The sequence below is a fragment of the Camarhynchus parvulus genome, chromosome 15 (assembly GCF_901933205.1).
Source record: "Camarhynchus parvulus chromosome 15, STF_HiC, whole genome shotgun sequence".
NCBI lineage: Eukaryota > Metazoa > Chordata > Aves > Passeriformes > Thraupidae > Camarhynchus > Camarhynchus parvulus.
The window spans coordinates 9,430,005-9,455,041 of record NC_044585.1 but is presented as its reverse complement, the minus strand read 5'-3'; the positions used below and the strand labels follow the sequence as shown (position 1 = coordinate 9,455,041).

Genomic DNA, 25,037 nt, shown 5'->3' with positions numbered 1-25,037 from the left:
AGGGCTGGGAGGGGGCTGTCGGCTCCCCTGTGAGGCACAGCTGCAGTCTGTGTCATTGTCCTCCTTCCTGTGCCACCCAGTCCATGGGTTTGGTCCCGGGCTGGTGCCCAAAGCAGGGCAGGTGCAGGTGTGGCCCTGCTGGCCCAAGGCTTTGCTGGCCAGGCCATCAGGAGGGGCTCTGTGGGGCTGCCACTGCCTCTGCAGAGCTGTGGAGGGAGCAAAGCACCGCTCCCTGCTCCAGCTGCAGGGCCTTTCTGGGATCTGAGCGATGCCATCTGCTTTAGCCACTGCAGAGGGACCTTCCAGTCCCTGGGACCCTCTGAGCCCCGTTTCATGGCACAGAAATGAGTCGATGTGAGTGGCTGGGCTGCTTTGGCAGAATAATTGGCTGTGTGCTGTGATCAGGGCTGTGCTGTGTGGCTGCAGGTCCTTGCTCTGGTAACCAGACACTGATCCTGGCTTGCGCAGCCTCTCCAGGGATTTGGGGTTTGCCCGCAGGCCCTGGGAACTCGAGCAGTGGCACAGCAAACCAGGTCTGAGCGGGCTCATTGCTAATTCCTCCTTGTGAGGGTGATTCTCCTCATCTGTCTGTTCCAGGGATCTGTCCATGAGCCAGTGCATTCCCACTGAGGAAGCGCTGTGCTGCTACTGCATCACAGTGATTCCAGGAGAATGTGCCTGCTGCCACATCCAATCCATCACAGCAACCCACGGCAGCCATGGGATACCTCCCTCCCTCCTTCCCTCCCTCCCTCCCTCAAATGCATCATCCCCTCAAAGATCACAATCAGCTGTTGGACAAAGCCTGCCTTTCACAGTGCCATGGTTACTGGTAACAGACTGGAATCTGTGATTTCCTTCTTTTCCCTTATTTCCTGTTCCTTTCCCTCCCACCCACTGGTGCTCACCCCCTCTCTCTCCAGTGGCTCCAACAACTCAGGGATTATTCCCAATCAGCATCCCCGAGGAATGCTGATTGCATCAGTTCCTCACAGAATGCTTTTATGGTTCCCACAGGGAAATTATTTGAGCCACACAAATGAAAAATATTTACCTGTGGCTGGTGCTGAGGGCCGAGGGCTGCATCCAGCTCATGCTGTCCTGCAGACACCTCCAGCATTCCTGGGCATTCCTGCCTGGCTCAGGGTGCTGAGCATTAGTGCTGAGCCCTGCTGCCTGGATCAGGAGATTCTGAAATGCACAGGGAGACACTGGTGTGAGGGAAAAAGCCAGAGCATCTTCCTGAAGACAATTAATGGATTATAGTGAGTGTAGAGTAATGCAGAGGCAAAGAAATCCCTCTCTCCAGAGGCAGTGGGATAGCAGTAAAATCATGCTGCACTCTGCCTCACTTCATCAAAACTTCTTGGTATTCCTCAAGGAGGAATTGCAAGAGAGGACAACAGTTCTGTGCACTCCTGGATTTACAAGTGCTGTTTTATGTATCAGTGTAATCTCTCTTGCAATTTATATGGGATGCAATGAGTAAACACCAGCAGTCCTGGCAGGAATACTGGCTCTGGAATGGATGCAGAGAAGGGAGGACAAGGTAGGAAAGCCTCCCCAGAGCAGGTATTTTCCAGCTGAAAGGCAGATTTGTAGAAGGCAGATTTGCAGATTTCTCCAGGATTTGTGGGGATGGTCAGGATGGGGGGACCATGGAGCCACTGGCTGCTCTGTGACTGATGCAAATCCTGCTGGAGCTGAAAATCACAGCAGAAAAGTCTTGAAAACTTTTGGGACATCAGAGCACAGCAGTGAAACGTGGATACAGCAACCAGAGCAGCACCACTGCCTTGGGAAGGAGCCTGGCAGCCGTGGCCTGGAGTGGCTGGAAGTGCCTGGAGCTGGTGGGAGCCTCTCCAGGCGTTGCCACGAGGAGCTTCACTTAATTAAGCTCTGAATGATGAATTATGCATGGAGCATAAAACAATGTCCTGATTTCTGGCTGGGGAATTAAGGAGCCGTGGGCTCAGGTAGGAGCTCCCAGGCTTCAGTCCTGGTGCACGAGGAGAGCTTTTGCTCCATGGGGGGAAAAGGGACTGTGGAGCTGTGCTGGGATGGCCCACACAGGGACACTGAGGGGTGCAGAGGTGGCCCTGGGGACACAGCACCCCCCTGGGCAGGCTGTCCCATCGCTCCAGCTCCACAGGGATGCTGCTGCCTGCCTTCCCCTACAGTGGGATTGTTTCCCTCAGCCCCCTCCAAACCCCAGTGGGCAACAGGGAGCCTATTTTCAAGCTGTGCAAAGTCTTCTTCTGTTGACAAGGAACAAGGGCTTCCCTCCTGAGCGGGCCCCCAGCTGTGCCCGCTGGCACGGGCTCAAAGGGGCAGGGTGCCAGCCTGGCCTCCAGCTCAAACCCCCCATTCAGCACCGTGTTTGGGAGGCAAAGCAGGCAATCAGCCCCGTTCCCAAAGCCGAAGGCTGGAGTGGCTCTGCCATCTCAGAGGCACAAAGGCCTTTTCTGCCCTGGGACAATATTGCCACTCAGCAGCAGTGCCCCCAGCCTGGGCACGGCTCCTCAGAGCCGCCTTTCAGCTGCACTATGGGGCACCTCTGCTTCCAAGTCCAAAGCTGAGGTTATTTTTCCGCTTCCTGGGGCCATTGAAGCCCCTCTGGGCACAGTGGAGGAGGCGTGAAAGCTTCCCAAGGGAGCTGCAGGGAGGAGGCTGCTCCCCTGTGTGGGCAGAGGGCAGGAGGGGCAGCAGCCTGGCACCCCCTGTGTCACAGACATCTTTTATGGAAAATCCTTTCCTTGGGATTTTTCCTCCTGAGAAGCTGAGAGGCCTCAGGAACAAAATGTAAACAATGGTTATCTGCTGCTGTGGAATGCAACAGCTGCATCTTTGATTGGCCCATGTTGGATGTTTCTAATTAATGGCCAATCACAGTGAGCTGGCTCGGACAGAGTGTCTGAGCCACAAGTCTTTGTTATCATTCCTTCTTATTCTATTCTTAGCCAGACCTTCTGAGGAAATCCTTTCTTCTATTCTTTTAGTATAGTTTTAATGTAATATATATCATAAAATAATAAATCAAGCCTTGTGAAACACGGAGTCAGATCCTGGTCTCTTCCCTCATCCTGAGACCCCTGTGAGCACCGTCACACCCCTGCCTGCCCTCTGTGCCCTCATGGGAACCCCAGGAGCAGCTGCATCCTCAAAATAACCCCCAGCACGTTTGGGATGGTTCACACAGAGTCAGGGCTCTGTCCTGGTGGGCTCTGTCCCCACCCAAAGCATCTCTGTCCCCAAGTCCCACCTTGGGCTGTAGGAGCTGCCTGTGGGGTCTGTCCCACCCTGCTGCAGGGCAGCTGCTGCAGGATCCTAAACTGGATGTGTGCAGGGTTCCACAGGCTGGCTGGAGCCCCTGGCAGCTCTGCTGTCCCCGTGTCCCTGCTCTGGGGGCACGGGGAGCTGCGAGTGGGCGGCGATCGATGGATGGATGGGGCACAACTGCAGAGCAAACGCGGCAGCGCCGGCGGCTGCGGCCCCGCAGGCACGGAAATAAATGAGGGATTGATTTTCTGGGCAGCTCGGATCTCATGGATCTCAGCTGCCGTGACAAGGGGAGCGCAGGCATGGATGGCACCGTGGGGCTGGCACCTGCCTGTGGTGCCCGGTGCAGGGGGTGGGAGCACCCAAAATGAAAGCAACTCTTTGCCAAAAGGCAAAGCAACTCTGAGCGGCTCCAGGGGACAGAGCTCAGGCTGGGGACATTGGGAAGGACAGGAAAGTGGGTGTCCTGTGCTCCCTGTGGGATGCCCCCTGCTCCCTTTCATCCCTGTGGGATCCCCCCTGCTCCCTGCATCAGCCCCTTCCCAAACCCCAGTGAGCAGCACCAGAAAGGCACCGTCTGCCTTGAACGTCTTATCTCCAAGCTGCTCTTGCTAAGTCACATCTGACTTAATTATGGTAATTAAGATTGACATTAATACGAGATTAAAATGTGAAATTAAAATTAGCTGTGAAACTTATCTGAGTTTTTTAGCGCAGTTATTGATTTTCTCCACTGTTAATCAAAGGTCTGAGGTAATGGCCAATGAACACGGTGCTAATTAGAGCAATGCCCATAACGTGGCCTCGGGAGATGTTTGTCTTATTTCTTGGAATGCCTCAGGTTTCTGACCACGCAGACATCTCTGGCCCTGAGTGCTGCTGGAGGAGCTCAAGAGGCCTCGTTTTGCCCACTCCTGTCTGTTCTTTTCCTGCTGTGGAGCTGGGCTGTGCATGCAGCCATGCCCAGCCATGCCCAGCCATGCCCAGCTGTGCCAGGGCTGCAGGAGCTGCTCCAGCTGCAGGGGTTTCAGGGTGGCAGGTCCCAGCTGCAGGCAGCAGGGCCCTGGTGTTTCAGGGAGCAGCGGGAGCACGGAGATCCCGGGAGCTCCACACACACCCCGCTGTTCCTCCGGGGGAGATTTCACAGCCCATTAGGCCCCGGCGCCGCTTCGGGAGGGAAATGATTCCAATCACAGCAGCTCTGGGGCGTGCATCCCACCGTGCATCCTGTGCTTCATCCCAGCCCATCTCCCTACACACACTCCAGCCTCCCAGCTCGCCTGAGCCCCCAGCAAAGCTGTTGGAGGCTCAGGCAGCACAATTCCCAGCAGCAGGTCCCTTCTTTCCAGGTGTGATGCCCTGGATGCCCATGGGGTGCAGTCTCGTGGGAGCTGGGCCCACCTGCACCCCCTAAGCCCGGCTGAGCAGACGAGGCTTGGGCCTCACCGTTCCCTCTCCATCACTAACAACTTTTGCCACTTCGTGGGCATTTCTGCATCACAAATACGGTGTTTGGTCTTTTTTTCCTGCCTGTTTCCATGGCACTGCTGTTATTATCTGGCTATCTTAGGAGTTTACTACAATGCAGATGAGCACAATAAAAATCACTCAAGGAGAGCTGCTAAATGAGAGACAACTCTTATCTTTAGCACCGGCAGGTCGGGAGGGAAGGAAGGAGCAGAGGGGGAGCAGTGCAGGCTGGGCTCGCTGTGCCACAAGCTTTGTTCGACCAAATTAAACCTCTGAGCAGGCGAGTCCCACTTGGGCACGAGAGTAACAGTGTTAAATAACACGCTGCACCTCTCGCTGCTTTCTCTCTCTTTCTTATTTTGTTCTTCTCGAGCCTGCTGCCCAACTGCTCCCAGCTGGCAGCGGCTGGGAGCGACACCGGGAATGCAAATGACCTGCCGGCCTCTCCCCAGCATCCCCGGGCTGCTGCCTCCGCTTCCAGCGGCGGGAGGGAGCTCAGCAGAGCGGGGAAAACACAGCAGGACCGGTCCCCGTGTTTGGACAGCTCCGTGCCTCGGTGCGTGCTGTGGTGGCACTGGTGGTGACACCGGAGCGCGATGGTTGTTGCTGAGGTAACGGGATCGGCGTAATTGTTCCCGCAAAGGTAGCCGGGGGACTTCTCAGATGGCAGCATCGACAAACTGGCTCTTTAGGGAAGGGGCCGGGCTGTGTCTCGTGCTGTTTGACACTGGTGTTGTGCGCTCGTGACATCGCCCTGGCTCTTGGAGCTGACAGGTCCAGAGAGGGCCAGGCGCTCTCCCCGGGAGGTGATTCGCAGTAAACATTTCAGGGCAGCATCTGGGATTTCAGGAGAGCCAAGCTTCTCTTTCTGTTCTTCTCAAAGTCAGTGTAATCACACCGTGTGCTCTGCGGGCTCAGCAGGGTTCTGCTGGGAGCCCTGGGCTCACAGCTCCTGCTGGTGGGACGGGCAGGGGGTTCCTGGGGGCCATCCAGGCCGTGGTTCCCCTGCAGGCAAGGAAGCTGAGGAGTTCTGGGGCCAGGTCCTGAGCAGGGACTGCCTGTGTGCTGCTTCCTTTGCCACAGGACTGAGGGTACCCCAGTGCTCACCCATGGCCAGCCCAACATTACAGGGGACCCTAAGCAGCGCCCACAAACTGTGGGCTTCTGTATGCTCAGAGCCCCCACCCCAGTGAGGTCAGGCAGGACACAGATGCAGCTCCCTCCAGCAGCAGGGCCAGAAGCCCCAGAGCATCCCTGATCCCAAGGGAGCCATCAGCACCTCTGCCCTATTCACAGCCTGCTTTGGGGGAGCTGGAGGGGAGGGAAGGAGGGTACATCTGGGCTTGAGGAGGGAGTGAGAAGGGCTTGGGGTGCTGAGGGGGGTTTGGATTCTATAGGGGGCTTGGGGACAGGGGGCAGTGAGATGGGACAAGAGACAGGCTGATGGGGCCCTGCAGTGGGAGCACTGATCAGGCTGGAGGAGGACCGGGACTCCCGGAGGGGGAAGGAGCCGAGGAGGAGGGAGAAAACCGCGGGCAACGCGGCGCTGCTGCGGGAGCCGTAGCCGGGCTGCTCGGTGGGGCCGGGGCGAGCGGGGGGAGCCGCGGGCGGGGCCGGAGCTCTCGGCGCTGCGCGGGGGCCGGAGCGGCCGCCGGCGCCCTCCCCCGCCGCTCGCTCCGCGCCGCTCGCTCCGCGCTCCCCGCGCTCTCCGCTCCGGTCCGCCCTCCGCCGCGCCCCCGCTCCCTCCGCTCGGCTCCGCTCCGCCGGCAGCGCCCGCCCCCGCCCGGCCCGGCCCCGCTCGGCTCGGCTCGGATCAGATCGCATCGGCTCGGCTCGCCCAGCTCCGCCGCGCCCGCCGCAGGATGCCGGGGCCCCGCGGGCTCTGCCTGCTCACCCTGCTGCTGCTGCTGCTGCTGCTGGGCACCCCCGCGGCCCCGCGCCCAGGTAAGCGGGGCGGAGCGGGGCGGAGCGGGGCTGCGGAGCTCCCCGGGGCTCCCCGGGGCCCAACGCCTCCCGGCCCGGGGAGGGAGCACCGCCCGGCGCGGGGGGATGCAGCCGGCACCGGGGAGGGGGCGGTGGGAGCGGGAAGGGCTGCTGGAAGCGGCCGTGCCATCCCCGATCGGGGACCCTTCGCTTCTGCCGCTCCCCGGGCCGGGATGAAACTTCTGGCATTGCGGAGAAGCGCAGCGGGGCCCGGCGGAGCGCGGGGCTCAGCACCGCGGGGCGGACAGCTCCCGCCGCCGGGAGCGCTCCGGGAGCCGCGTCCTCACCGGGAACCGAGCGCCAACGGGGCCGCGGCCTCCCGGGAGCCGTGCCGGACCCTTCGCCTCCCTCCTGCAGGGAGAGCAGCCTCGTGTGTCCCCAGCCCTCCGTGCGTCCCCAGCCCCCGGTGTCCCCAGTCCTCCGTGTGTCCCCAGCCCCTGGTGTCCCTCCAGCCCCCGCTTCCATGTCCCCGCTGGTGTTCCCGCCCCACCGTCTCGGTCAGGGGGTGGCCGTGGGGGGTGAGTGTTTAGCCAGGGGCTGTCTGTTCGTTCCACGTGTCCCTCGTCCCCACGCAGACCCGCTCCCTCTCCCACTGCCGCGATGCCAGACCTAAGAATAGGCTCCGGGATGCGCTCGCGGGTGACTTGGCAAAGTCACCGCAAACTCGCCTGGGGCTTGGGGACGACTGAAGCGGCGCCTGTGCCCAGCCCCTCGGCACCGCTGGGATGCCAGGACGAGGCAGCCGGGTCGGGGTGGGGTTCCCAGTGTGGATTGTGCGGTGGGAGAAGGGAGAGGCCGGTGTGTGCCGGCGCTGCAGTGTGCTGGGGCCTGAGGCTGCCCTCCGGGGCTGGCAGGGTGTTTGTAGCAAACACAAGCAGCTCCTGGTGTCAGGAGTGCTGTGCGGTGCTGTCTGCCCTCTCCAGTCCCTGCTGTCGTGGTCAGATTGCGTTAAATGACTTTGACTTTTCCGTCTGAAACCCGGCTCTCCAGACAGGGACTGTATTACAGAATCCTCCTTTTCTGGGCAGCAGAACAGCGATGGACGTAGAGGGTGGCATTTCTCGCTCACCTGCATGGATTTGTGCTCTGTGTACGTGCACAAACGTGTGGAGGAATCAGATGTGAAGTCCCTGCCAGTTCTAGCATCCTGTTCCAGCCTGGGGACACACAGGGAGGCACATTCCTCTGGGGTGTTACACCAACCCAGCTCTGGTCCGGGCTGCTCTGTGTGAGAGCAGGAACCATCCCAGGCTCTTGGGGGAGCTGAGAAGCAAAGCCAGCAAGCACAGGCCCAGCGAGGGCTCTCAGCTCCCTCACTGCCTCGTGTGCTGAGCCAGGAGGGCTGCCCCAGTCCCACTGGGAGCCTCAGCAGGCAGTCCAGCTCCCGGGAACAGGATTTGGCACAATCTGCCATAAATCTCATGGTGAAAGAACACAGCGTGCTGAACTCCTCTTTCTTTGGCAGAGAGAGGGAGCTGATAAATTGTTGACCCTTTACAAGGTTTGGTGAATTATTGCAGTAAAATCCCAACTCCTGCCTACGCAGCCTGGAGCCCGTGGCGACGTGGCAGCTCTGCCCGTGCTTGGGGGGAGCCTTGTCCATCTGTGTTGAGGGGGACAGACAGCCAAGGGCCCAGAGCAGAGAATCCTGCTGTTCTCCAGCTGGGGAGAAGCAGGATCAGACCCCGCTGAGAGAGATTGCTGTGCTCCATCTGCCGCTCTTTCTGTTCATGCGTCCAAGAAAAAAACCATCTTCACATGACTTGCACCCATCGGGCGCTTGGCTGGTGGCTTTGGGTGCTCTGCACTGGTGAAGCCATTTAGATCACCAGAGAGGAGGTGTGAAAGCCTCTCCTCTGCTCTCAGCATCCGCTCACACCCACCCACGGGCGCAGAGCAGGCAGCAGAGGCACGTCCCTGCACAGGGACCGGTGCCAGGAGGCTCCGGGCAGCCTGTGCTGGAGCAGTGGCACCCCGAGAACGTGGGCACCAACAGGGGCATCTATTTGTACCCTGGAATGATGCAGCAGGCAAACTATTTGTACCCTGGAATGATGCAGCAGGCAAACTATTTGTACCCTGGAATGATGCAGGGGGTTTGTGGGCAGCTGAGTGCAGACAGGGCAGCGCTGCCCATGCAGGCGCTGGGGATGGCAGGGGCACGGCTCAAACCATGGGAGATCCAGGGTTTCTAAATGTATTTGGGGTGTCCAATACAGGCTGTGATGAGACCAGCCTGAGGTTGCAGTGCTGGGAGCAGAAATGCAGCTGGGGGTGCTGAACTTCAGGCTTCTCCACACCCCCAAGATCTGCACCCTCCCTTCTCCTCTTCGAGGCATTGGGGTGGCTGTCACAGCCCAGGAGCAAGGACAGAGATGCCCCTGGCTCTGTGGTGAGCACAGCACCAATCCTCTGGGGGTTGTTTCCAGAGGATCAGGTGTGTCCAGCAGGAAGGAAAACCGAGCGTGAACTCGGCGAGGGCTGCAACAAGTGCGCGGTGAGCTCTCGCGGCAGCACCCCGGGCAATGAGATAACAGCACAGAGCCAGGCTGCCAGCACAGATAACAGCGATGGGGATTGTCTGATGGAGAGCTATCAAAGGCCATGGCAAATGGCTCCTCTTCCTTCTCTCCTCCTTGGCAGAAAGGACGAGGAGAGCCTGGATCAGGAGTAAATGAAATTAGTGTCTCTCAGCCCTCTGCTTCTCCGGTATTTTTTGCCGTTATGAATATACAAAGATGCCATTTCAAGCGCAGCTTTGTGGATGTCACAGTGTCACAGACATTTCCTTCTGTACATTTTTAACTTCTCCTTCACTGAGGAATCTGGGAGCAGGATTTAGGGCTGAGGAGCCAGGCTGCGCCGAGTCAGCTGAATGTGCTCCCTTGGCATCCAGAACGGCAGCAGAGATCTTGGAATAGCAAACCATGGAAAAAGGGAAGTGTGTGATCCATCCTTGGAAGTCAGGTGGTGCTGGGTTCGGAAGTTAATGGATGATAAATGATGGATGAGGCAGAGGAGTGCCAGGGCTTTTCTGGAAAGGTAATGTGGGCATCAAAACGGGCTGGTGTGAGTGTGGCCCATCCTGCCAGCAGGCAGGGATGTTCCCTGGGTATTCCAGGTCAGTGCCAAGTGCTGGGGTGCTTTGTTATCCCATTTTGTACAGACAGTTGTTTTTTCTAATGAAATAGGCTTTGTCTGATTAAATAACACCCAGCTTTTGATGTAGACTACCAGCAGCCTCAGAAATCTGTGTATTTTCCATCCTCTGTCACTGCGATGAGCGCAGCTGCTTCCAGTGGGCTTTGGGAACAAAAAAAAAACCCCAAACCAGAGTAACCTTCTGTGAGCAATCCGAAAGTTATTTACTTGATGCGATTTTATTTCTCAAATATTTGAAAGTGGTTACTGAGCAGTAAAATAGGCTCCAAGGAAATCCTGTTACAAAACACAGCCTCTATTTTAATTAGCATGACGTGAGCGACACGGCTGGAACCGGGGCTGCCACCGAGTGCATCTTTCAGGAGCTCGGAGATGTCTGTAGGAAACACGGCGTGAGCACCGGCTTTCCAATTTTCCAGTCCATCAGGATGGATTTACACTCTTGTCAGGGCTATGAAATCGCTGGATGTGGCGGTGAGAATTGTGTGTCTTTAACCACTTGGCTTGTCAGGGTGCTCTGCGAGGTGGGGATGTGCCTGTCCCTGCTCTGGTCCCTGTCACAGGAGGGGTAAGGGGACATCAGCACCCCAAGAGCACCCAGCCCTTTGTTCTTGTCAGGGATTCAGCAGGATGAGCAGCAGGATGAGCCACACTGGGGACCAAAGGCGGCACCTGCCAGGCCCCTTCTGGCAGGGCAGAATGTGGGGCCAAAGCAGAAACCTCGGGGTGCAGCTGGTGCCAGCCCCTGGCAGTGGGGAAGGGGACCTGCCACCCCCAGCTGGTGCACCCCAAACCATGGGGCAAAAGCAGAGTGAGGAAGGTTTGGCATAACCAAGGCTGGTGGGGTGAGAGAAGGTTTGGCATCACTCTGGCTCGGGCTGCTGCCCTTCAGCTGCTGCTCAGAGCTGCGCTCCACATCTTTCCAGTGCCCTTCCCAAAAGGAGCTGCTCCACGAGATGGCTTTTCCTGCTGCTGCACAAGTGAGTGCTGCTGGATTGATGGGATGCAGGGAGCAGATCTGCCTGGTGCAGGTGCCTCAGCTGCTGTCCCTGCAGTGGCAGGGAGCTCAGCCTGCAGGAGCCAGGGAAGGAGAAGGGCTCTGCAGCAGGAGCCTTTCCTGCCGAGGTGCTCAGAGGGGGAAGGTGTCCTTCATTCCTGCCAGCTCCTGGCTGTCTGTCTCCTTTCACAGCTTGTTAACCGACAAGTTGTTAAGGATGTTCTCGCTCTGTCCCGCGGGGCCGGCCCCGCTCTATCCACATCCTGCTCCATCCACATCCTGCTCTACCCACGGATAAAAATACCTGCACAATGCAAAAGGCAGCAGAGAGAGGAGGGAGAGCCTGCCAGAGGAGCAGCCCTGCAGACACCAAGGTCAGTGAAGGAGGAGGAGGAGGAGGAGGAGGAGGTGCTGCAGGTGCCCGTGGAGCAGCCCAGGGTGAGGCAGCTGCGCCCCTGCAGCCCATGGGGATGCACAGGGGAGCTGAGATCCACCTGTGGTGTGGAGGAGCCCGTGCTGGAGCAGGACCCTGGCAGGGTTTGTGTGTCCATGCAGAGAGGAACCCACACTGGAGCAGGTTTGCTAGCAGGACTCATGATCCTGTGGAAGGGATCCAGGCTGGAGTATCCTATTCCTGAAGGACTGACCCTGTGGAAAGGACCCACACTGGAGAAGCCCATGGAGGACTGCAGCCTGTGGGAAGGACTCAGGGTGGGAAGTTCATGGAGGAGTGTCTCTTTGGTGGGCACCAAGGATCCAGCCAGTGTCAACCCAGCACATCCACAGGATCAGCTGTGCTGCTGGGAAGACGGGAAACAAATGAAGCTCTGCTGCTCGGCTCTGTTACATCTTGGATTTCATCAGTAAGGATTTCACCCATAAGGATTTCATCCATAAGGATTTCCAGAATCAGAGGAAAACCACAGAGCTGGGTTGCTGGAGGAGCCAACAGGAGTCTGGGACTGAAGGGCAAAGCTGGAGCCCAGAGAGGGACGTGCTGTGGGTGCCCTGCAGAGCCCTGGCGCTGGCTCAGAACCAAGTGCAAGTGTTGGTTATCTCTGCCTTGGAGCTACACCCCTGGTCCCTGAGGCTGGGGGATTCTTGAGCAGCCACAATCAGTGCATATGACCTGGGACAGCCCCAGGACCCCCCAAAACCCAGGGGATGTCAGGGAGGATCTGCCAGAAGCTGTACAAGTGGAGGCTGTGGCTGGTGGGGACATTCCTCTGGCATTGTGGAGAAGTCACCACTCCTGCCCCGGTGTCCTTGTTGGGTGTCACTGCTGTGAGAGAAGGAGGAGCCCTTTGAAAGGTGCTGCAGGGAGTGAGTGTCACTCTGCCACAGCTGCACTGGGCCCCACATCAGGGATCCAGCCCAGGATCCCTGATCCTGCTCCTGGGGAGCGAGCAGGGGCACCTGGATCCAGCCCCCCTGGGATGGGGACCCTTTTCTGCAGTGCTCTGTCCCTTGGTGGCTCAGGGCTGCCCCCAGCCAGGGGAGGATGGTGTTCCCAGGGTGCTGAGGAGCTGATTTCCCCTCTGTTCCATCTTTTTGCTTGTTGGAGCTCCCACCAGTGGTGCAGCTGCAGCTGGCCCTGCTCCCAGGGCACAGCCCCGACTCAGACAGCTCTTTTATTCCTTTTTCCTCCTTTTTCTATCTCTGGGAAGAGGCCAGAGCAGCAGCTGACCAGCCCTGAGCACTGGCTGAGCCTGGAGCCCTCCTGATGCACAGAGAGGAGGCTCTGCCTGGATTCCCAGTCTGCCTCCAGCAGGAGCAAGCACGGATTTGTCCAGAACTTTCTCTTTTTTCCTGGCCCCAGAAACCCATGGACTGCAGTAAATTTCCAACCCCCAGAGAGCCCAGGAGGCTGGGCAGGAGCCTGGCTTTGTGCCTGCTCCATGGGGGTGAGGAGAAGGCGCTGGCACCCCAGGACAGATGGCTGCAGCAGGAAGGTGCAAGGAGACTTCATGGAAGCTCAATGCAAGCTGCTGGCGGTGCAGAGGGATGGGATGAGCAGCCTGGCCACTCAGCCCAGCTCCCAAGGCACCATTCCAAGTGCAAAGCTTTAGTCTAGGAAGGAGATTTGGTGCCAAATGCAAAGGCATCCAAAAAACTCGAGCACGACAGAAGGGATAGCTGTGGGACGGATCCCAGAGCGGCGTCATCTGCTCGGCAAGGAGGATCCTCACTCTCGGCCCCGTCTCTCTGTCTTGCACACTGGGCTGGGATGTGCCAAAATCAGCAGCCGAGGGGGCCAGGAGCACCCCAGGGAAGGTGGCTCTGCAGGGGGACCACACCAAACGGGGTGCCCAGGGGTCACTCAGGGATGTGCTGCATCCCAAGGGCGAGGGAAGAGCTGGCACTGCCACAGGGGGACAGGGGGACAGCAGGGAGGAGGGAGCAGCATGGGGGAGTGAGGGAATGTTCTGGAAAGCGGTCATTTCGGGGCAGCCTCAGAGGCAGTCAGAACGGCTGGAAATATTTAAAATTCAAGAGAGAATCTCCATCTGACGTTTTTGGGTGGATTAATGGAGCATGGCAACATTTTGTGGATGAGATGCTTCATCTCGGGTAGAGTGGTGGCTGGGGGACAGCGCTGAGGACATCGCTGCTGATGTCCCCTCTGCCACCCTGCATCTCTTCCATGATGATGGGGCTGCACAGGAACGGGGCTTGCATCTCCTGATGCTGATTTAAATGCAATTTTAGTTAAAAAAAACAGGCTTTTCCTGACAGTCCTGAACTTCCATTTGCAAAGATACCAAGTCCCTAAACTGACAGACCACGCTGGCACGACCCCTAAGAGCTCCCAGTGCTCCCAGCACATCCCTGCCCACTGCAGGAGTTCTTGGCAAAGTCCTCTTGGACACATCCAGTGCCATCCCTGGAGAGCTCAGACTATTCCCAGCATTGTCAGGGTTAATCTGTTCTGGTGCAGGGACTAGATTCTGGAGCAAGGCTGCCCAAAGCAGCCACCCACAGCAAAGCCACCCCAAAATCTGGGGGCCCAAGGCAAGGCAAGGCTCCTTTCCAGGGCACACAGCCCCCACCAGACAATGTGTCTCCCTTCACTCCTTATCCATCCCCATTATCCACGCAGCAGTTTTTAAATTGCTGCTGGACACTATATTTACATAAATATGTGAGCCAATGAGGTCTAAAACCCTGGTGAGCCCTAAATGGTGAATTAGGTTTTTCCGGAAAGGGGATTTTATCAATTTACTGCGAGTGCAAATCAACAGAACAGAATTTACAAACCCATCAAAAAAAGCGAGGTGACAGCTTGGAATTAATCCTCTGCCCCAGGCACAGGATGTACCTCCACAAACATCTCCCAGCATAAATATATTTGAGAAATAGTGGAGGAAAACGTAACTCCTAATGCCTGAGCACGCTGGCGGCGGCGGGAGATGAATGGAGTTAATGTCATCGGGAAGGTGCTGCCGCCTCCTGCTTTATTTTTATCCAAGACTCAGCGCCCAGCCTGCGCTGAGATATTGCAGTTTGTCTTTGTGCCAGAATTTCCCCCGAAGAAAATCTCCCCGATAATCGCTCTTCCTCATCTAGTCCTTTTTAGAGGAAAAATAACAAAAAATAAAAAAGAAAAATAATAATTCTGTTTCTCCGCACCCCTCAGTGCTGGAGAAGCCCCGGAAGGCTGCGTGTCCTGGGGGATATGAGTGTTCCCCCGGGGTGGATGTGGCTGGGGGATGGATTTGGGGCCAGAACTGGCACTCTTGGGGCTGTTTGGGCGCAGAGATCAGGGATGTGCGCAGGCACAGGGGGATGCTGCTGGTGCCACGCTCCTTTCCTGGGGAAGCCGAGCTCTGGCACCTGCTGGTGCTGCCCCTTCCTTAGGGACCGAGCACAAACCGTGTCCAAACCCAGCACAGCGCCCTAAAGGCACAGAAACGCCCAATTCCTGCATCTCCCGGGTCCGTGGCTCCCCCAGCGGGATGGGGATGCTCCGCTGTCCCCCGAGGGGCTCCGAGCTGCCACGGAGATGAAATCAGCGAGGCAATAACCAGTAAAAGCCAAACTTCTCAAGCTTTCTAATTGCGAGTAGAAAGGCTCCCTTTCAGCTTTTGTTCCCAGCTCCCGTGGCTGCCAGCGGCAGAGATGGCTTTGTTGTGGAGATGGCTGTGAAGGACACAGGCTGTGTTCCCATTTAGGAATGCATTGAGGCTTTCTTGGAATTCATTAGGAAAGGTAGGGAGGGAAGGGTGCAGCAAGGCAAGAGTCCTTGCTGCTCCCCAGGGGAAGAGATTTTCAGTTTTTCTGCTGCAAAACGTCTTTGGCAAGATCTGAATTTGGAGGTGGTTCCGTTCCTCCAGCGGGGCTCATCTGCAGCCAGCGGGGAAGGGGAAGGGGAAGGGGAAGGGGAAGGGGAAGGGGAAGGGGCCCTCCCTGCAGTTGTTCTCCAGCATCACCAGGCTCTGGTCCCAGCAGGAACCCCCTTGGACCCACCCCATGAATCCTGGGCAGCTCTGCTAGAGCTCAGCATGGAATTATGGAAGGGTTTGGGTTGGAAAGGATCTTAAAGTTCATCCACTCTGCCCCCTGCCATGGGCTCATCTCATTCCACACCTTCCACCATCCCAGGTTGCTCCAACCCCATCCAACCTGGCCTTGGGTACTTCCAGGGATGGGACAGCCACAGCTTCTTTTGCCAACCTCTGCCAGGGCCTGCCCACCCTCCCAGGGAAGAATTCCTTCCCAATATCCCATCTAACCCAGTCCTCTGGCAGTGGAAGCCATTCCCTGTGTCCTGTCCCTCCATCCCTTGTCCCCAGTCCCTCTCCAGCTCTCCTGGAGCCCCTTTAGGCCCTGCAAGGGCTCTGAGCTCTCCCTGGAGCCTTCTCCTCTCCAGATGAGCAGCCCCAGCTCCCCCAGCCTGGCTCCATGGCAGAGGAGCTCCTGCCCTGCACCCACAGGGTGACTGTGACTCCTTGTCCCCCAAGGGCACAACCTAAATTGAGTCACACAGACACATCTCCTTCAGTGGCTCAGGTATCCACTCAGGCTTCCATGGGGGCGGGCTGGATTTCTCCACATTTCCACTCCACATGCACCGAACCAGCCTCAGGAGCAAAATCTTTATTAAATTATACAGCGTTACATCTCTGCTCCGAACCACAAACCCGAGTGAGCAGCAGGGGCAGGAGCCTGCCCAGAGCCGCTCACCTCAAACGGGGGGTCAACTCTGAAAATCCCTTCCTCAGTCCCCCAGCACCATCCCCAGGTACAGCCCGGAGCTTTCTCTCGTGGAAAATCCACGTTACAGGTTGATGTTGAACTTCTGCTGCTCATAAGAAATTGGGTGTTGTGTTTATCCTGAGCCAACAGCCCCAGCCTGGGGCCTCCTGCCTCCATCCAGCTGCTGCTCCAAGCAGGCTCTGCTGCCCCTCAGGGCTCCTGCCCAGCACCCAGGGCAGGATGTGACCATGGTTTGGTGGCACAGGAACCCTTCAGCCCCATCCCTGAGCGCTCAACATGGCGTGTCACAAAGGCAGTGCTTAAACCCAGATTTATGTCTCAGATGTGCCTGTTTTAATCACACTACACTGCTATCAAAAGGACATTAAAAATTATGATTACCCTCCAGGAGCATAAACAATGGCAGCAGTGACAAACCCCTCGTCCCAGGCGGGTGGCACGAGCGTTTCTATAATTGGCCAATTCATTACCTGCTGGGGAGAAGAGCCAGGTCCTTCCTCACCACATCTCCCCATCACCAGCGTGGGTCAGAAATAACATCAGGGGGAAATCTGCCCAGCCAGCAGCCACAGGAGAGCAAAGAGCTGCCCACGAGTGCTCTGCAGCAGGTCCAGCCTCTCCCCTGAGGCAGAGCTGAGGGTACCAACCACCCTCCAGGGGTGAGATTTAAAAGCTTTCTCTTAACTCAGCCCAGCTGTGCTTCAGGAAAAACCAGCCCATCCCTTCCATGGGTTTCTGATGCTGATGTTTAGGGAGTTTTTGGGGGTAGAGGAAGGTGAATTGCCTTACAAGGGTGATGCCTTTCCATCAGCATCCCCGGAGCTGTTCCCAGGGTGAAGGTGGTGGCAGCAACGCCCCATGGGCACAGGGGAAGGTGACACAGGAGGGACATTCCTTGCAGACCAATTCACCACGCCCTCTTTGCTTGTTGATGATCTCCTTTCATCCTTCTATTCCTCAGTTTTGGGGAATCCAGGGATTTTGTGGGTGCTGCAGTGGGCACAGAGAGATGTCTGGGTGTCCCAATCATCAGCTGGGCACAGCAGCCCTCAGCAAAGCATTGTCCCCTCTGTTCCCAGCGTTCCTGCACCCCCCAGCACAGCCTGTCATTATCCTTTCTGATGGAATTCAGATCAATCAAACAGAATAATGGAGCAGAGGTCAAGGAAGGCTGTTCCTTCCCCGGGGAACAAGGAGCTGCTTTCGTCAGAAGTGCCAGGGAGCCAGCTTAATTGTTCTGAATCTGAGAAATTATGAACGTGCCTGATAATTGTGTGTCTTCCTGTGCTGGAGAGGGAGGAGAGCTTTGGATAGGAGCATGGAGCAGAAGGGCTAAATCAGCTTTGAATCCCCCCCAAAAACACCCCTGGTTTTCAAGAGTTGATGGTGCCACCCATACTGGACTGGGAGGAAACTCTGCCCTGTGCCTGCCCAGCTGGTGCTGGGTGGGAGAACATGGAGGAGGAGGGATGCAGGAGGATGAGGAGGGATGCAGGAAGGTGAGGAGAGATGTAGGAGGATGAGGAAGGATGAAGATGGATGTGAAGGGATGCAGGAAGATGTGGAGGGATGCAGGAGGATGAGGAGGGGTGGAGGAGGATGAGGAAGGATGAAGATGGATGTGAAGGGATGCAGGAAGATGTGGAGGGATGCAGGAGGATGAGGAGGGGTGGAGGAGGATGAGGAGGGACACAGGAGAATGAGGAGGGATGCAGATGGATGCAGGAGGATGAGGAGGGATGCAGGAGGATATGGAGCAATGGAGGAGGATGAGGAGGGATGCAGGAGGATGAGGAGGGATGCAGGAGGATGAGGAAGGATGCAGAGCGATGCAGGAGGATGAGGAAGGATGCAGAGGGATGAAGAGGGATGCAGATGGATGAGCAAGGATGCAGATGGATGTGGAGGGATGCAGAGGGATGTAGTTGGATCTGAAAGGATTCAGGAGGATGAGGAGGGATGCAGGAGGATGAGGAAGGATGCAGGAGGATGAGGAGGAATGCAGATGGATGTAAAGGTGGCTGGAGCAGCAGACCCAGCAGGGCTGAGCACTGCACCCAGGACCAAAGCTGCTCCTCACCATGCAGGAGGACCCTGCTCCTCTCCTGACATTCTGATGGCTAATGAAAATACATTTGCTATCTGTATTAATTAAAATAAAGTGCAGCAGCTCGTCATGGGGCTCTGTGGGAGAAGCTGTACATGGGTTATCATCATCCAGCACAGCATCGTGCAGTGATGGAATTAGTTCTGCCAGGCCATCTTTAAAACACAAATCACTGATGGCTGATACAGCTGACAATTAATTCTATAAAAACCAGTGGCACTGGGAATGAGGGGAGGGCTGAGCAGCACCAGCAGCAGCCCAGGATGGGCTCAGGGTCTGGGGCAGGGAGGGGGCAAAGCCTGTGCCAGTCCCAAAGTGCCGCTCTGCCCCCAGAATGACTCTGGTTTAAACGAGAAAAATTTTAAACAGTTAAAAAAATTGAATTTCCGCCATGTTTTGTCTGCAAAGGGGTTTGTTCCTGAAGGAGTGAGCCAGTGCAGGGCACACCTGAGGGCTGGATGTGCTGGGGGTTGCAGTTCCCGCTTGGAGCTGCTGGCAGGACGTGCCAGAGGAGCTGCTCTGCTGCCACCCCCCAGACTGGCCTGACTTAGAAAGGATCCAGCAATGGAATGCAGGATATTGCTTTTTTAGAAGGAAAAACCAAGGAAAGGAGGGGGTGACAGCCTGGATGGGGCTTGGAGCAGCCTGGTCAAGGTGCAAGGGGAGGGGCTGGATGGATTTAGGATCCATCCAACCCAAAGCATTCTGGATTCTGCAGCTCCCTGATCACATCTGGCACCACTCCAGGCTGTGGAGGAGCATTTGGGAGCCCAGTGTGCCCCATCTTGGGCAGTTCTGAGCTGTGCCAGGGCCCGTGGGGTTGGCAGCGGGGATGGGAATGGGGAACGCTGGGCTGTGCCCCAGTTCCTGCCAGCCTCGGTGATCGATGGAGCCCAATAACTGCGATAAGCAGAGCCATCAGTAACCCTGCCTGGCCCTGCCTTCCCCATTGCCGGCAGCGGGGCCCCTCCCCAGCTGTCAGGAGTCATTAGGCACCGGAGCTGCAGCGTTTCAGAGCAGGCAGCAGGGTCCTTTCAAGGGCACCAGGCAGCCCCAGTTCCTGCACGGCTCCTACGTGGCCGAAAAGGGAACATTGGGAAATGGCTTTGCTGATAAAGCAGCAGAAGGGATTGCAGAAAAAAGGGATTCTTGCAGTAATTCCACAAAAAGAGGTTGATTTGTCAGAGTTCACCCCAAATTATGACCGAGCAGACCACAAACGAATTAAGTTCCTCGAGGCTGGGATCACAAAAGGTGGATGGGGTGTCACACCAGCAAACCAGGTTGGAGTCTCACCCCTGATCCTTCGGGAGCTAGCCCAGAGCATGAAAACACCAAAAATCTTCTAAAACACCTAGAAAATGTAGTAATAAGAAAGGGAGTGACTGACATCACACAATTAGTAGTGAGCAAGTGTGAAATCTGAAGGGAGAAAATGCGAAGAAAATCAAGAAAGAAGATTCCCCCTGCAAGCTGGGACTCACTGATCCCAGTGCCTGTCCTGGCCCCACTTGGTCCCCAGGAGGGATAAATGGGCCCAGCACAGGGGCTGGGAGGTGCAGGCGACTGAGGCGCAGCCTGGGGAATGCCCAGACCGCTCCATCCCCTCTGTGTGATCCCAGCAGCTGCATCCCACGGTGGGAACAGCCCAGGGCAGTCCGTGGGGAGAGCAGAAAACTCCGTGTGCCAGATGTCACCTGTGCCACCCTCACTGCTCTGAGGCACCTCTCCACCTTGCCAAAGTGGCCAGGACCTGCTGGGCTTCAGATCTTACCTTGAGATGCCCCAGAGCAGCTTTTAGGGCACTCAAAAAAAGGAAAAAAAAATCTTTAGTGGTATCTCTGGACAAACCCACAGAGGAGAGCAGCCATGGGCAGCAGAGCTGAGTCCATGGGGGACAAGTGACAGCCCCGAGGTGCTGCCAGCCCCTGCTCCTCTCCCTGAGTCTGGACTGGAGCCACGCTGTGATTCCTGTTACATCCTGTGAAAGAAATATAAAGAGCTGCCAAACAGATTGAGCAGAGGCAGCTCAGCTCTCCCCCAGCTGCTGCAGGGGGAGCTCAGGCTGGAGCTGAATCCTGTGGCTGCCCCAGGCAGGGGGAGTTGGGCTGTGATGCTGCTCTGCTCACCTGCACCTCAAATGTCACATTGTCACCTCGAATGTCACATTGTCACCTCTCATTTCCAGTGCTGCAGTGCAAATCCAATCCAACCCAGCTCTGCAGACAGCTGGGACAACAGGGGAGGCTGGGAATAGCCACATATCCCATGGATGTGACTGCCTGGGAGTGGGGATGTGGTGTGGCCAGACACAGGTGAGCGAATGTGAATCTGAAGGGAGAAAATGCGAAGAACATCATTGCCTGGGAAGAAGATTCCCCCTGCAAACTGGGATGCACCAATCCCAGTGCTTGTCCTGACTCCTGCTCACCTGCACCTCCAATGTCACATTGTCACCTCGAATGTCACATTGTCACCTCTCATTTCCAGTGCTGCAGTGCAAATCCAATCCAACCCAGCTCTGCAGACAGCTGGGACAACAGGGGAGGCTGGGAATAGTCACATATCCCATGGATGTGACTGCCTGGGAGTGAGGATGTGTTGTGGCCGGACACAGGACCAGTCAGTGATTGTAACTAGGCTAAACTTTGTCTCTGCAGATGTTTCAGGGCTGTGTGTCCAGGAGGTGCTTCCCAGTGCCCCCATGGGCAGGGAGTTTGGCTGAACCCACTGCTGCATCCCTGCCAGGGCTCCTGCATCCCTCCTGGGTCCCCTCCACCACCCCAGAGGCAGTGCCAGGGCACAGCACCCCTGCCAAGCCCTTGGCATTCACATTCTCTGGAAAAATCCCTTCGCCCAAGGTTTTTCTCCTGGGAGGCTGAGAGGACTCAGAGAAAAGGGAAACAATTCTTATCTCATTTGCTTCTGCTGTGCTTTGCTCATGTGGAACGTGTTTGGAGATTGTTTACCCACAGGTGATCGTTTCATTGGATTCTGCTGTGAGTTGTTTTCACTCTTTGGCCAATCAGTGTTGGGACTCTGGAGAGAGTCAAGAGTTTTCATTATTACCTTTTTAGCATTCTGTAAATATCCGTTCTGTGTTCTTTAGTTATTTAGTTTAGTATAATATGATATGATATAATATGATACGATATAATATGATATGATATAATATGATATGATATAATATAATATGATATGATATAATATAATATAATATAATATAATATAATATAATATAATATAATATAATATAATATAATATAATATAATATAATATAATATAATATAATATAATATAATATAATATAATATAATATAATATAATATAATATAATATAATATTTCTGAGAACGTGGAGTCAGATTCATCATTCCTTCCTCCCTGCCATGGGGAGCCCTGCAAATACAAGAGCAGGGGACACAGCTGTGCAGAGCCAGCCAGGCAGGACCCCCAGGATTTCCCAGGATTTCCCCTGGCATGGCAGCAGGAGCTGCTCTCCCAGGGCTGACCTGCTCCCAAAGAGTTAATCCCAGCACTCACTTCTCCAGATCTGCTCCGCTGCATCTTAACAGTGATGGGAGATTAATTATTTTAGCTGCAGAGAGCTGACTAGAATGGGGTTTTGTAGCTAAATATACTCTCTCTTTAGGAACCCATTTAATTTTATGCCCTGATGTAGACGGCTGGGCTGGATGATTGGTGAAGAAAGAAGGAGCTTCTCTTCCCCCTCTTCAATTTTGAGCCTGAAAAGCTGCCAAAACACTCGATTTCCTCTCCCCAGGTGGGCCCTGAGGAGTGAACATTCCAGCTGGGGAGCCCAGGAGAGGCACAGGAGGGATTTTCTTCTGCTCCTTCATTCCTCTGTCTGCCCCTGGATCCCTGGAAATGTCCCAGGCCAGGTGGGAAGGGGCTTGGAGAAACCTGGGACAGTGGAAGGTGTCCCTGGCCATGGCAGGGGTGGGACTGGATGAGCTTTAAAGTTATTTCCTAATGAACTTCTGAAAAACTTAATTCCCCCTTGAAGCCAGCCTGCTGGGTCTGTCTGCAGATGTGCCTTTCTTACATTTGGTATCATAAAAACCTGTGATAAACCCAAATTATCACCTGCATCAAATTCCTCTCTTTCTAAAGGCTTTGCTGCCCTGCTCCCTACCAGTCAGGAATATCAGGATAATTCCTGCCCCCATGAGCTGGGGACACGGTGGGACAGAGATGCTGCAAATCTCCTGATTCCTCCATAGCTGGAGAACCTCTTCAATTCTTCTTCCTCAGCTGCTGCTCCTCCACATTCCTTTGGGAGGAGCTGGGCTCATCCCTGGGGGTTTGGGCCATGCTGGGGGTGATGCTGCAGTGAAAGGCGCCAGGGCTGGGGACACACAGGGTCTGCGGAGCCAGGGCACCACAGGCAGGTGCCCCTGTCACAGACATCTTTTATGAAAAATCCTTTCCTTAGGGTTTTTCCTCCTGAGAAGCTGAGAGGCCTCAGGAACAAAATGTAAACAATGGTTATCTGCTGCTGTGGAATGCAACAGGTGCATCTGTGATTGGTCTCATGTGGTTGTTTCTAATTAATGGCCAATCACAGCCCAGCTGGCTCGGACAGAGAGTCCGAGCCACAAGCCTTTGTTATCATTCCTTCCTTTTGCATTCTTAGCCAGCCTTCTGATGAAATCCTTTCTTCTATTCTTTTAGCATAGTTTTAATATAATATATATCATAAAATAATAAATCAAGCCTTCTGAAACATGAAGTCTGATCCTCATCTCTTCCCTCATCCTAAGACCCCCGCGAACACTGTCACATGCCCCAAAGCCACAGGTGAGGAGCTGGCACAGCCAGAACAGACACCTGGGAGTCAAAGTCTCATTGATTCCAGCTCCATGGAGCAGCAGTGGGGAGGAAAATCCATTTTCCTCCTAGCTCGGAGGAGTGTGTAATTCCCCAGCATCTGTCGGGGCTGTGAGGATCGTTAGAGCAGTTACAGCTCCTCGGGAGCACCGGCAGAGGGGGGAGAGGTCTGTGAGTTTAATTCCTGAATTCCTTGTGGTGCCCTTGCTCCCCAGCCCGGCCAGGCACAGGCAGCGTGGCTTCTCCAGTCAGGCACAAACAGGATGGATTTGCCACTACAGCAGCTTTCCAGGAGGGTTTTGCTGTTGGAATATTGCCCCCAGAGCTGCAGCATTCCCAAACCTTCTGCTCCCACCTGGACCAGGACCCTTTTCCCCTGTCTCATCCCAGGGCTGGGACCAAGTGTGGGTGTGGGTGTGTGGTGTCCCCCAAACCATGTCCCAACTCTGCATCCCCTGCCAGCACAGCAGGTCCCTGATCCCCTCAGGGCAGCTGGAGCTGGTGAAAATCCTCCCTCCCATCCCTGGAAGTGCCCTGGACAGGACTTGGAGTGACTCAGGTTCATGGTTGGCATCCCTGCCATGGCACAGGGGGTGGATGAGGTGATGTTTGAGGTCCCTTCCAGCTCAAACCATTCCAGGATTCAGTGATTCCATGATTCTCTCCTCTCTGCCATGCCCAGCAGAGATGGGTTTGCTGCTGGGAGCAGGGGCTGGGTGGGCAGCAGGAGCAGAGCCTGGTCCTTCCCGGCCACGGCTCCTCGGGCTGGGCACCACTGCCAGCATCCTCACTCACCCAGTAATGACGGGTTTCCATGGCAACCTTATTTGAGCATCTCGAGTGACACAGATGTAAATTTTAAAATGAAATATTCAGACCACAGTCCTGTGAGCATAAATAAACCCCTGCACATGGGCAATTTAACAGCATTTTAAAGCAGATCCACAACTCCCCAGGGCCAGAGGAGTCTCTGTGGCATTGGGAAATTCACGGGAATAGAAAGAAAAGCGTCCTGACCTCTTTCTGCCCCAGGAATCCCAGCTGCATCCCAGCCTGAGTAGCAGCAAATCAACGAGGTGCTGGTCACACCTGCCCTGGGCACAAAGGGACAGCCCAGGAGGGACAGCCAGGTGTCCCCTGGGGTGGGAGGAAAGCAGCTCCAAACTTTCTTGGTCTCTGATGCATTGTCTTCCTGAGCAACACCTGGGCATCTTTTTTTCCTTCTGGATTATTTCCCATTCATTACTCCATGGAACAGTCCAGGTTTTCCTATTGGAGTTGGGAGGCTCCCAGCATTTCCAGGCTGTCACCTGCACTGGGACAGGCACCTCTCCTTCATCCTGGTGCCAGAGAGGGGAGCAGCTGTCTGTTTCCTCCACAGCCCTCCTGCTAAAAACCAGAGCAGGCTGCTGGTACTAAAGTGATTTCAGCATTTATTGTAAGAAAAAGAAAGGCCTCAAGCAAAGGCCCCGAGCAGGAGCGTTCCCTCGCGGATGCTGCAGCACTGAGGCCTCTTGATTCATAGATTAGCGGGGCAGAAGCCTCTTTTTATCCTGTTTTTTGTCCCTTTGGATTGATTTCTTTTTGGATTCTTCATTTGCACGAAAGTTTAAGGTGCTTGGGTGTCTCATTGCAGTTCTGTCCAGGCTGGCTCGTGGTGCACTTTACTGAGGTGTGTTATGGTACGTTGAGCTCCCTATTTCTTACAACTACCTGTTGTGGTGTTGGTGGTGAGAGGAATAGCAGATTTATCTTTCCAAACAAGCTGTGGGTCTGCTGGTGGATAAAACCAGCACTGGGAGATAAAAGAAACAATGGGAAGGATTCCATTGATTGATGAATGGAAAAAGATATTTGCTTTTACAAATAAACTTTAGGTTTGCTGATAGATGAAATTAGGCATTGAAAGATGAAAGAAACAATGGGGAAGAAAAACCCCTAAATTCCATAAGAATTAAAAGTTAAAAGGGA

The 25,037-nt window shown here is 55.5% G+C and overlaps 1 protein-coding gene across 1 annotated transcript in view; it reads left to right on the top strand.

Annotated features, from left to right (window-relative positions):
- The first annotated feature begins 6,570 nt into the window (after window positions 1-6,570).
- SEZ6L (seizure related 6 homolog like) overlaps window positions 6,571-25,037 on the top strand; it is a 40,439-nt gene continuing 21,972 nt past the window's right edge. The window contains 1 exon segment of the mRNA XM_030958690.1: window positions 6,571-6,693. Within this exon segment, the coding sequence (XP_030814550.1) occupies window positions 6,612-6,693 (82 nt within the window). The 5' untranslated portion in view covers window positions 6,571-6,611.